At 46.5% G+C, this 13,142-nt stretch overlaps 1 protein-coding gene across 1 annotated transcript; it reads right to left on the bottom strand.

Annotated features, from left to right (window-relative positions):
- Window positions 1-383: 383 nt before the first annotated feature.
- On the bottom strand, window positions 384-6,457 carry LOC103635083 (pentatricopeptide repeat-containing protein, mitochondrial-like). The gene is made up of 2 exons (NM_001301549.1): window positions 6,116-6,457; window positions 384-1,914 (listed from the first exon to the last, which is right to left on the bottom strand). Exons 1-2 carry the CDS (start codon window positions 6,419-6,421, stop codon window positions 673-675), a joined length of 1,548 nt encoding a protein of 515 aa, NP_001288478.1. The 5' UTR covers window positions 6,422-6,457; the 3' UTR covers window positions 384-672.
- Between the last annotated feature and the right edge of the window lie 6,685 nt (window positions 6,458-13,142).

Here is a 13,142-nt window from a genome sequence, read left to right as displayed (position 1 = left end):
AAGTTTATGATAGTATATTTGACAACAAATGGTCACATGACAAAAGAATGACACTTACATGGCAACAATGATACAGTACGTCTAGAATTAGACTACGACGTTCAGCAATTGTATGTCTTTACCACCAAAAAAGAATTATCTCGGTTTCAGATTCACCATTTTTCGCGGTTTGACACGACAGAAGCATAGCACACCTGTAGACAGCTTTGGACTAACGTCCTGCAGCCAATTATTTCCAGCACGAATTGCTGCTCTGTTCACAAAGACCTATCCACACTACACTCCTCGCGAGCGTGCACATATCGTTGTCACGACATAAACCTGATGTCCTGACGGCACACTGACTTTAGACATGGAAAGTGAAGCGGCTCTGTAGCAGGATTCGTGTTGTAACAGCAATTTCATTTCAGAAGAAAAGTGTATCTCAAAAAAGCCTAGCTAGACAAGACCTCACGTTGCACTTACAAGAATCTTATTGTTCCCCACTGCTTCTTGTAAGAACGCAAAAGCCGGAACGATACCAGCCCAGCCATGAGCTATCCTTTTCATGAACAACGAAAGAACTGATACATTTTCAACCGTTGGACCGACATTTGGTTTCTGATGCTCATGGACGTACAGGATCAACAGAACTAATCTCTCTCAAATTAAAAACGAAGATAAATATGTATCTCATCGCCCCTTGTCGCCCAACCTCTTGAGTAGCTTCCCAATGTCATAGCAGATCTCAACCTTATCGTTTTTTATCTGTTGGCGGAGTGAACAGCTTTTCTTACCGGCTGCCAAGTATGTGCGTAAGAGAGACTCGTATGCTTTCCCGTCAATGCACCCTAGCGTCCTCAGGCAGTTGCAGAACCTCTCTGCACCGTCAGCATCCTTGTGTTCTTCGAAATACTTCTGGAACTTGTAGATCCTGTCCTGATCGAGCTTCTCTGCTTTCTTGGAGAGTTTAGTCATATTCTCTAACCAGTTCAGTGCTGAGTTCATGTCCTCAGTGCCCATGTAGTGATCAAGAAACAACTCACATGTTTTGGTGTCAAACTCTGCACCATTTTCCTTGACCTTCTCCACCAACATTTCTGCTTCCTCGGTCATGCCAACCTTCAGATGGCTGCGAATCATCATATTCGTCAGCTTTACATCAAAGGTTTCATAATTAGATTCCCACTCCATATAGATCTGCTTCATACGGTCAATATCATTGAGCTTGTAAAGAGCGTGAAGCATGCCAAGGTAGCTTGTGTTAGTTACCTTCGAGAATTTGGACTTTATCACATTCCATACCCTATTGACCTCGCTCAAATTTCCTAGTGAAGCGTATAGGCTCAGAAGGAAATCAAAAGGCTGTCTGTCATCATGAGCACTGATAAGGCCCTCAAGTTTCTTCAGAGCAGATTCTGCTTTTCCAAATTGTCCAGCATTTACATAGATAGAAGCAAGTGTGCTGTATGCAGACCACCCAAGAGTCACATCTTTTTCTACCATTTCTTTTAGAAGTTCTTCAATGTCATCTATCTTGTTCAATGCTGCATAGCTGGTCATTAAAATGCAGCATGTGAGGCTATTCGGTTTAACATTCTTCAGTTTCATCTCCTCAAAGAGACTAACAACCTTCCTATACTGGTCTAACTTCATGTAAAGGGACATAAGATTGTTGATGGGTAGTGTACTGGACCAGATGCCAAGTTCATCCATCTGGCGGTAGAGATTTGTTGCTTTCTCTTCCATTTTTGCTGAGCAATAACAACTAAGAAGGGAGCCGTAAGTTCGATGATTTTTCGCTGGATCAGGAAGGTTAGCAAAATAATTCTCAGCTGCCTCAAGACCACGCACTTTATAGATGAGTTCCAGACGTATTGCATGGTTAGTGTGTGACATGTTCATACCCCTTGCATTGACCATCCAATCCATCAACTGCATGAGAATGATCCCACATTATAGATGAAGTAATAACAACCATAACTTAAGCATCAATAGCAGATGTACAAAGAAGAGCAATTGCATATTTCCCACTACTCTAACTTGAATTTGACACTCAATGTTATCAAATTATCTGATTAATCCTAGTCATCAAGGCACCGACCAGATGATTAGTCACAGGTAGACATCAACCAGCTCGATTAGTCAAGCCTAGTCATCCTGCATATACCAGGATTGATATGATCTTAGCAGCAACAAAGCTAGAAAAGGCAGGGTTACAATCAGAAATTAAAGCAGAGCAGATGTAGCAAGAAGTTTAAAGAAGATTGGAGGACAGAAACTTCATCTTCATGAAGGAAGAAGGCACCCAGCGGCAGAATCTGGTAGTGCTTGGCTGCTGCAGTGGTTGAGGGAGTGCTTGAGTGCCTGGCAAAGGCAGGAACAGGAAGCTGTGTGAAAACACGAACTCGAAGGGACAGGACCACTACTGTTTGGCATCCCCTCCCGTGACATCTGTGTTTGGACAGTAGAAGGCTGGAGGGACATGTGTAGGCCTAACCCTAATGGGCCAAATTGGCAGCCCAAAAGCTCTATCTCGCAGCCCACGTGCACAGGCCCACCCAGCGCCAATAGAAATCCTGGTCATCCCATCCCTAGTTGGATGACTAACCACAATTAAATGACAATTAGTGCCTGTTTGGCAGAGGTTTGCTGCTGAAAAATTGAATCTGACCTCGGATTCACCATGGAGTAGCTCCACTAGTGGTCTACAAGGGAAGTGTTTGGCAAAACAGCAGCTCCAGATTCACAACCAGAAGCGCTGCTCCACAAACAGGGTAAGAGCGCTGGCATTGGGGGAAGAAAAGGGGTGGGGGAGGCAGACGGCCACTAGATCCACCAGATCTGGCCATCACTGGCTCACCGAAGCTAAGGAGCTTGCCGGGGCAGGGAGCAGGGGTCGGTGACGAAAGCCCAGAGGCTCACACAATATATCCATCGCTGCTTCAATCAGTTGGGGAAGCGAATAGAATGAACCAGTACGCAGGGTGAATATCTAGTGGCATTGGTGGACAATTTCCCCCTAGCTCCACAAAGAGGTATAAAACAGTCAGTCGTCCATGAAGCACCCCTTGAGGAGCTCCTAAAAAATGGTGAATCTAGCTCCTAGATCTAGAGTTTTTGGTGAATCTAGATCTAGTGAGTCTACAGCGTTTGGATAATTTTTAGTGGAGTGAAGCTATTTTTGGTGAATCTGAAGCTAGTTGAGCTCTGCCAAACAGGCCCTTAATCGAACGACTCGAAAGGTAGACCAAATCTGGTCGGTGGACCAACTCAGATGCAGATAACTGACCAGGCCAATTAATCATGATTACTCAGACGACTTGATAACACTGTTCACGCTACAAGAACATGAATTAATTGGACAACCAGCACCATGCAGCAATCAGTGGTTCAACGTGGCACGAGCAGCAGCTCAGGTACAATGAGCAGGTGTTCTCCGTGGCAGCAGTGGTGTTTGAGGATGTTGTCCACAGGGTATTCAAGTGAATGCCCCCTTGAGGACACACGGCCACTAGATGAGCAGGTTGTGTTCGGGGTTGATGTTGTATCCAGAGAACCTGCATATGTATTGTTCGATGAAATGTCTCCCAAGGAAAATGGCCACAGCAGACAACACATCTAGAGCAGGCTGTTTTCATGCCACCGACGATGTCTGATGGCGAATTGGTGATGCCCCTAAGGTGCTGGCTGAAATTTCTTGACTGGTTGTGTAGTATGAAATACCAGCTGACATTGGCATGCACCACAGTTTACTGCAGCAATTAGCTCAAAGTGGAGATTACTTTGATGTGGACAGGAAAGTAAGTACTTGGAGTGGTTGATGCAACGTATATATTTGATAGCATGATATGGCATAATTGAAATCATTGTTTTCAGGTCGGGCGACCAGCTGGTCGTTCCAAAGGACCGACCAGGCGCCTAATCGCGATTAGGGCGACGATTAGGACGCCTAATCGGTCCTGGTAGACCTCTGATCGTCCCCTAATCGTCCTATATATTTCTGGACATATGTATATATAATATGATATATATGTATATATAAGCAATACTGCAATAGGCATTATATAAGTCTGAAATTGAAACTGAGTAACAGAGTGAAAGGCAATATAGGCATATAGCATTATAGCAGAACTGAAATATTGAATACAAGGCTACAAGCAGTAATGCAGTACCTACTAGCAAGAGCATATCATCATCCAAGCAAAAAGCAGCAGCAACTTCTCCAACAGATTCAGATTCATCGGAATTCAGACAATAGGAAAGATAGGAAAAGGGGAGAAGGGGGAACCTTGAGATGAGTAGCTCATCTCGTCGCTAGTGTTTTGGAGCAGCCGCCGATGTTCTGGAGCTGCTGCTGATGTTTTAGAGCCGCAGCCTATGTTCTAGACTCGGCAGAGGAGAGGAAAAGTTTCAAGGGGTGATAAGGGGTGGCGGCGCATCGCCTTTATACTACTGTAGATGGGCCGAAAAAATAGAAGCCCAATAGCCCACTAGAAAACCCTAGCCGCCTGGACAATTCCTGGTCGATTTACCATCTAGTCAGACGACTAATCGACGACTAGTTGGACGACCTGGACGACATGATACTCTAGTCGAGTCGTCCGGCTGATCGGCCACTACCAGGCGACCTGCCCGACTAATCGCGATTAATCGGACGACTTGAAAACAATGATTGAAATCAATCAAGTTTTCAAGGTAATGCCAGCAGAAAGATATGTTATTTTTCATCTAACAGAAAGAAAGAAGGTACTTGAACTATTCTGGATGAGTGATTTCAACCTAGAAGAAAGAGCTAGGCAACATAATATGTGCTTGCCAAGTATTTTGAAACTACAAGAAAATCTTAAAAGTGCATTTATGGTTCAGGTAGCTGATTCTAAAACTACTGTTAGTTTGAAAACTTTTAGAAGAGCTCACACAGGATTGCTAAAGATTCTTGATGCTGTCAGGGCAGATGTTCAACTGCTACATCTATCCTGCAGTTCTAGTGGAGAGTTTATTGGGCACAATCTAAAGTTTGCCTTGCTCATTCATGATTACTTATTGAAATTTCATGCATTGCGCCCCCTGAAAGGTGAGCAAATTGTCAGAGTCAAAATTATGAGTTACATAATTCAGAATGCCCAGTGTTTGTGTTTCGGTCTTCTGCATCTTCTGGCTGTACATACTAATTCAATCTTCGGACTTTGGAGCCACCATGAAGTGCTAAGGGGAGAGGTACTGATAGAAGTTGCTACATGGTGTGATGAGTATTGCATCAAATGGGAAGTTTGATTTCACATCCTTGGCGTTCAAAACTTTCAACTCAGAGGTCATTCTGATCACAGAAGTACTGCTGTGGGCAAGTATGCCCTTGGGAGGATACTGTTTGCAGTCTGTTTGAATGTGCCATGAATGCTGGTGGCACTTACAGTAGTGGCATTCAAGCCATTGCTTGGGGACAAGCAATGTTTCGTGGGGGCAACATTATCATACCTAGCACCATTAGATATGTGGGCCCAGTTGTCATGGCCTTTGGACCTTGCAGTTTTGGGTTGGCAGAACCAAGTGGTAGCTATATAGGAGAGAAGCTGGAGACAAAAGGGGGGACAAGAAAGAATTGAGAAACAGGAAAGAACAGGAGTCAAACTCCCTCATATATCGGTGTCATTTGATTATCTGTGATTTGCTCAAGTCTGTGTTTCAATCTCGCTATGGGCAACACGGGTGGTGACAATGTAGCAATTGCAACCAGAATGTCTCCAGTCAATTGCCAATTTATCTTGCCAGCCACACTGCCTCCCGTCAATTGCTTATTTATCTTGCCAGCCAGCACCAAGTCCCTCACAGAACCTGTCCTCGGAGGCCAAGATACACTGGGCTGGCAAAACCCCATTCAACCACCGACATCATTGATCTCCAACACCAGACTAGGGGAGGGTTCCTAACTAATTGCGGTTACTAACTAATTACAACTCTTCCCAAACTCATGTAGCCAACAAACACTAAACGATTCATAGATCACAAACTGCCAAACCAGAACTGAGATCGAATGGGCGCGCCTGGTTGATATCATAGATCACAAACTGCCAAACCAGAACTGGAATCGAATGGGCGCGCCTGGTTGATAGACAAGGAGGATCCAGGCGTATACCTCGAGGGCGTGGGCGTGACGCTTGTACTTGCGGAGCTCCTTGACATGCTTGACGAGGTCGTCGCTTCGCGTCGCGCCGCCCTCCCGCACCCACTTGTTCAAAACCCGCGACACGCTCCCCTCCCCGGCGCTTCCAAGCGCCGACAAACGACGGTAGAGCAGCCTCGGGTCCTGTTTCGCCGGCTTCGCGGCGGCGGCGGAGCTGGGGGCGGTGGGCGCAGGTGTCTCCGCCGCCGCTTCGGTAGCCGTAGAGAGGAGGCGGCGGAGTAGGAGGCGGGGACCGACGGATGGGGCCGGCGGCGCCATGGTTTAGGGTTTGGGGTTAGACCGCTCGAGGAAAAGAGGGAGGTGTTGCTTCTAGGTTGGGTAACCTTACCCCAATCCATATGGATTGAGGCCTAGTTTGGGTACTCTAGTATTAACTCCAATCCACTTGTATTGAGATGTATTGGGGTGTAACTTAAACTAATTTACACCCCAATCCACCTCAACACATGTGGATTGGAGTCAATGCTAGAGTACCCAAACAAAGCTTCATTGAGGGAGTTCCAATCCCTAGTAAGTCAAAATCTCTCTCAATTCGTATCAATCCCCTTCAATCCATATGGATTGAAAATAACCGAACAAGACCTAATTTGGTAGGAAATGTATTAATACTTTAATAAATCAAATCCTAATGGGAATATGAATTGTTACATTATGTTGAGGCTAAACTTTGATCTTTATTTGATGCATATACTTGAAATGTTCAAATTTGAATTTGTGGCTTGGTTGGATTTGAATTCAAAAGAGAAATAAAAAGAAAAGATATTAGAAATTCAGAAGAAAAAGGAAAATGCAACCCCCTCCACTGGACCTTTCGGCCCATTAGGCCTAGCTCGCCCACACGCGCGCCCGCTCTCCTCCGCTCCCTGCCCGGTGGGACCGGCCTATCGGCGCCAATCCCTTCACCCGCGCGCTCCCCCTCTCTCTGTGTCGTGGGCCTGCCCTGTCAGCGTGCGCCGCTCTCTCATTCGCGCTCGCTCGCTGACGCCACGGCCCCGCCTGTTAGTCTTGTCTCCCTCCTAGAAACCGCCGCGCCCGCGCCCACGCCGCGCGCTCCGCACGGACAAACCGTCGCCCACACCCCCACGACCCTATCCCACGCGTGTCGCACGGGCCTCAAGGTAGAGACCCCGAACCCTCAGCATACCCCCGCCTCCCATTCACTCTCTCCCTGCCCCTTTCATTCCCACCCAGCTCGCAGCGCCGCCGCTGTCGTTGCACGTCGTTCCGCCGGCATTGAGGCCTCGCCGTGCCCAGTTCCTCGGTGAGCTTCGCCTTTGCTTGTGTAACTCAGGATGCACCTCAATTCACTTCCTCCTATTGGAACTTGCTCTCCTAGGCAAGTTGATCCAACGGGGGAGTGGAAAGAGTGCAAGCAAAGTTTAATGTGGGATGACAATTGCTCTGTTAATCTGGCCTCTCAAGGGCACTGTACGGGGGTATTTATAGCTACCCGAGTGTCTATCGTCCCAAGACAAGGACGTTTATGCCCTCGGATACCCGGACTATTCCTAGAATATTCCCATAAAGGGAGGTTACAGACCGTCATTACAGGAAAAAGTTATTACAGATGAGGCACGTAATATGCTTGCCCACGCGGGGCCCGTTACAGTGGGCCTCCGGACGAGATGAGGACACGGGACTAGCAGACTCCGTCGGAGTCTGGCCTTCGCCTTGCAATGGAGAGGACGAAGGGCAGTCGCGCCGATCGTCTCGCATTCGTTGGTGTAGCGAGGCGACGAAGACTTCGCGCGAAGGGTAGCGTCTTCGCCTTCGCCCCAACATTTGCCCTCCGAGGGACCAGTTCAACTGAGTCATCTAGTGCCGAAGACGTCGCTAGATGATGGAGACGCTGCCCTCGCTCGAAGTGGTCCCGCGGGGGTTTTTGAGGTGACCGTTGATGGGACGTGGTACTGTTGGACTGCGGGTTTCCCGAAGCGCCGCGTCGTGTGTATAAAAAGGGCGGCGCGGGCTGACTCTTACCTTTGCATGCGCCGGAAAACCCTAAGCTTTTGAAACCGCTCGCCCGCTCACCTGCCCTCCTTGTTCCTCTGCATCGGAGATCTGGCCCGCGTCAAGCAAACCACGCGCCGCCGCCGACGGTACGTAGCGATGTCGTCTTCTTCCTCATCTGCTGCGAATGCGCCACTGGCCGATTCATCATCTGAAGATACCTCGAGCGATTTGGCGACGGTGGAGTTACAGCCGGGTCACATGGTGGAGTTCGGCGTGTCGAGGATTTCCTCGGTTCGCGTGCAGGATATGCAGCAGTTATGGTATTTTGGGAACGGTGTTGGGCGCGTCCTAGGGGCGGAAGAGATTCCCGAGCCTAAGGGCGAGTTAGTCGTGTTTGAGGCGTTCTTCATCGCCGGCCTTCGCCTACCCGCGCATTGTTTCGTGGCGGAGGTCCTACAGAGGTTTGAGGTCCAGGTCCACCAGTTGACACCTAACGCCATGGTGGCCCTGGCGAAGTATGTCTGGGCGGTGACTTCGTACGGCGGACAACCTTCCGTAGAGGTCTTCGCCAAGAATTACTATCTGCACTGGCAAAAGAGAAAGATTGGAGGTAAAATTGCACAGTTTGGATCGTGCACCTTCACGCCGAGGACTGGAAAGACTTCGGCGGAAGTTGTGGAGTTAGTTCCCTGTGCTCGCAACAAGTGGGGCAACTGGTGGGATTATTGGTTTTATGTTTCGGGAAGCGAAGTTGAAGACCTCCCAGGGCTCCCTGCGACCATAATGTGCTCCCACTATTATGTGGCGTTCCCACCATTTGAGGTGGCGGAGGATGATGAGAACGAAGGGGCCCTTCGGTGCACTGCCCGCATTCCCGAAGCTTTAAAAGAAACTATTGAATATATCATCTGTCATGCTTCGGGAAAGAGACTCTCTAAAGAAGAAGAACGAGAAGCTCAACACTATGCCCAGAAGCTGAAGTATCTAAAGGGGGGCACTATGTTCAACGACAGCGGAGAAGAGGATTTTTTGTACTGTCTCCCGGACAGCAAAGAGATATCTGTCTGCCGGGAGATGAGCAGAAGCTTCAGATTCCCAACATTAGAAGATGGGCTTTCAGTACTGTCGAAGGATGAATTGGCCGACAGTTTAGCATATAATAGTATAAAAGTGTGTAAATCAATTTTTTGTACTTAAAAAACGATTTTTTCATTTGTTTATACTTAATACTATGCTCCTTTTGCAGGGCTTGATCCTTAGCAATGCCCTCAGGACACAGAAAAATATCGAAGACGAAGGATGCACAATAGCTCTGAACAACCTTCGTTCGGAAGTAATTGAACTAAGGAACGAAGGCCTTGAAAAAGATAAAATATTAATTTCATTGGTGAGCAAAATAAAAGAAGACTAGGCTAGTTTCAAGGCTCAAGCTGAGGCCCATAAAAGTGAAATTGAAGACCTTCGAAAACAATTAGCTGAGGCCAAATTAAAATGTGCTGTTGCCGAAGCTGATCGAGATGCCAGTGAGTACTGGAAAAATTATTTTGAAAAAACAGTTGCAGAACTTCGTGCATCAAAAGAAAGATGCTTTGAAAAATCTGTGGAATGCGTAAAAAAGATAAAGACTAGCTTCGCCAACGTGGGCGCGTACTCAAGCGAAGACAACTTCATACGAGGCGACCCTGAGGGCGTAATCGAGTGGATTAGCGGTGAAGCCGAAGCTTTTGAAGAGATTTTGAGTGTCTGTGGGGACGTCTGTGCCTTCTCTGGTGCGAGGGGAGTTGCAGCTATTTTGGAGAAGGCATGTTGCGAACATGTTAAAACCTTGGCCCAGGCCGAAGCTGCCTTCTGTATCGACGATACGAAGGACCCCTCAGCCGAAGCAAGCTCAATAGGCAGAAAAATGTTCACTGATATCTGGGAAAATGGTGGCCGAGAGATGACCCATGAAATAATGAAGAAGTGCGAAAAAGATATTCATGACACTCGAGAAGCAACGAAAGCAGCTGAAAAGGCTGCGGAACTCGAAAGACGAATAGGTATTACTTAATGGCTTTTAACTTTGTTGTTTATTTTTGTGACTTCGAACTAATTTATGTCTTCTACCGCAGCTGAACTATCTCCTCCCCCAGAGCCATTCAACCCATTGGCTGACCCAGAAACAAAGAAAGCAATAGAAATTATTAATATAGCTGAAGCTATTGTAGACGAAGTTGTTACCAAACTGCTGACCGAAGCTGCAAAAAAAGTTCTGAAGGAAGAAGAGTAGCTATTGTAAAAACATTTCTAGAATATTAATGTAACATTTGCTGAACTATGCTTGTATATTTGGTGCTTATAGATTTGAATGTAATATATAAACTGTTTGTAATTCAGTTCTTTGCGATGCATGAAACTTTATGTACATACCATTTTTGAGCCTTCGGCGAAAAAACACCTTCTCTTCTTTTCATGCTTCATAAAGAAGAGCTTTTATGCTTCGTAAAAATCATCCATGCTTTGTAAAACATCAATGTTTCGTGAACAATAGATCTTTTTTTCCGCATCAGAACTGATGAAGCTGTAATTCTCAGCTTACTTTGTGCCTTGGTATCTTTTCATTTTTTGTAAAGCATTGCCAGAAGATCGGCTTCGCTTTCAATTGATGTCATTTATGTGATATGATGTATGACGTATGTCTAAATGAATGTTTATGTATGCAATGTATGATGTAATGTATGTGCAAATGAATGCCCAAACACACACATCCAAAGCTTCATCCACAACCTTCATTCCCTAAGGAATGACTGAAATCTCTTTGCCGTTTATTTTTCGGCTGCACCGTTTATTTTTCGGTGTAAGTTCTGCATTCCCTAAGGAACGTCTTTTGAACTTCTTCGCCTTCTATTTCGGCGGTATTCGCGTTGACTTTTCGTGTTTCACCTTATATTTCAACGATATTTGGCTCTGCATTCCCTTTGGAACGACTTTTGAGCAGAAAACTTACACTGCGCTCCCTTGGGAACAGCTTTTTGAAGCTTCGGCAAACTTACGATGCGCTCTTTAAGAACGACTTTTTGTGGCTTCGGTGAAACTTTCACTGTGATTTTTGGCTCTGCATTCCCGAAGGAATATCTCTTTGTAGCTTTGGCATTCTCGTAAGTCTGTGACGAAGATATATTTCATTTTGACATGAACGAAGCTAGTACAGGAAAAATAAAAAATGACAAGAAAGCTAGGTTTACATTGATTGTTCCTTATTTAAAAAGAAAATGACAGTGAATGTAAAACTGTGCCAGAGGTAGGATATCTCTCAATATTTGTGTTTTGATTCCGGCACAGTACTATTAACTGTGCGAGCTTCGGACCCCTCCCTAAGATCTCGCTGCTGATGGGTCTGTTGGCTCCCTTCTGGCTGCTGACCTCGTGAGTAGGCAGGTTGTAGTGGCGACGGAGGTGGAAGTTGTGGCCAAGAAACTTGTGGCTGACTAGCCGAAGCAACAGAAGCTGCGGGATGATTACCCACATATTCTGGTATGTAGGGTGAATGACACGAAGCAGTGTGCAGGACCTGCTTTGGTTGACTTTGCCGGGCTTCGGCTTCTGCAATCTCCTTTTGCTTTTGGATGGTGATTTAACACGTTCTTGTATTGTGGCCCTTGTCTTCACCACAAAATAAGCAGTAGATCTTCCTGGGCTGGTCTCCATATCTTCCTTCGAAGCCCCTGACGCCTCTGCCTCTTGGAGCTAGCGGCCGGAAAGAGCTTTGTTGCTGCCCCGAAGCTTGCGAAGAATATTGCGGCCTCTGCTGTTGACTTCCTCTGTCATCACTCTGGGTTGAGTTGTGAATTGACCTGACGTGCCTCGGATGGATTCTTCCTCCGAAGCCCCTGGTCAATTTAGAGAACCTGTATGCTTCCTCCCTTCTTTGGCAGAAGTCATTGTCAGCCCGGATGTATTCATCCATCTTCTGAAGCAGCTTCTCCAGAGTCTGTGGGGGCTTTCTAGCGAAATACTAAGCAGTAGGTCCTGGACGAAGCCCCTTAATCATGGCCTCAATGACAATTTCATTGGGCACTGTAGGCTCTTGTGCTCTAAGACGCAAGAACCTTCGGACATATGCCTGGAGGTACTCCTCATGATCTTGCGTGCATTGAAACAAGGCCTGAGCTATGACTGGCTTCGTCTGGAAGCCTTGGAAACTTGTCACCAGCATATCCTTGAGCTTCTGCCACGAAGTAATGGTCCCTGACCGAAAAGAAGAATACCATGTTTGGGCCACATTCCGAACTGCCATGACGAAGGACTTGGCCATGACAGCTGCATTGCCTCCATATGAGGATATAGTTGCTTCATAACTCATCAAAAACTGCTTCGGGTCTAAATGCCCATCATACATGGGAAGGTGAGGTGGCTTGTATGATGAGGGCCATGGGATAGCCTGCAGTTCTGCTGCCAAGGGAGAAGCATCATAAAAAGTAAAGGTATCATGATTAAAATCATCATATCATCCTTCATCGTTGAACAAGCCTTTTTGATGAAGCTCCCTGTGTTGAGGCCTTCGATCTTGTTCGTCTTGAACAAGTTGGCGTACTTCTTCAGTGGCTTCGTCGATCTACCTTTGAAGATCAGCCAGTCTGGCCATCTTCTCCTTCTTCCTTTGCACTTGCTGATGGATTATCTCCATGTTTCTGATTTCTTGGTGAAAGGGAAATGTGCCCTTGGGCCATTTCTAAGTATTTTGGTGATTTAGTGTCCAACACAAGTGCCTAAGTGTTAAATGGTGGACAAAGTACAAAGCAAGTATAAAGGTATGTTTCTCAGACTTAGTACATTGTTTTAGAGACTAATGTATTGTGTCTAAGTGCTGGAAACAAGAAAAATCAAGTTGAAATTAAAGATGGCTTTGTTCAGCCAAAGTCAGCCCTGTCTGGGTGCACCGGACTGTCCGGTGGTGCACCGGACAGTGTCCGGTGCGCCAGGCTGGCTCAGGCGAACTTGCTGCTCTCGGGAAGTAATTAACGGCGTACGGCTATAATTCACCGGA

The sequence above is a fragment of the Zea mays genome, chromosome 8, assembly GCF_902167145.1.
Source record: "Zea mays cultivar B73 chromosome 8, Zm-B73-REFERENCE-NAM-5.0, whole genome shotgun sequence".
Classification (NCBI taxonomy): Eukaryota; Viridiplantae; Streptophyta; class Magnoliopsida; order Poales; family Poaceae; genus Zea; species Zea mays.
Note: the sequence above shows the minus strand (reverse complement) of the source record. Positions and strands in the feature narration are given on the sequence as shown.

Bases quoted from the DNA above. Each gene is read 5' to 3' on its own strand.
- LOC103635083 (NM_001301549.1), bottom strand. From the start codon at position 6,421: ATGGCGCCGCCGGCCCCATCCGTCGGTCCCCGCCTCCTACTCCGCCGC. The intron at 1,915-6,115 runs GTATACGCCTGG...ATTCTCATGCAG, and splicing joins GTCACGCCCACGCCCTCGAG to TTGATGGATTGGATGGTCAA.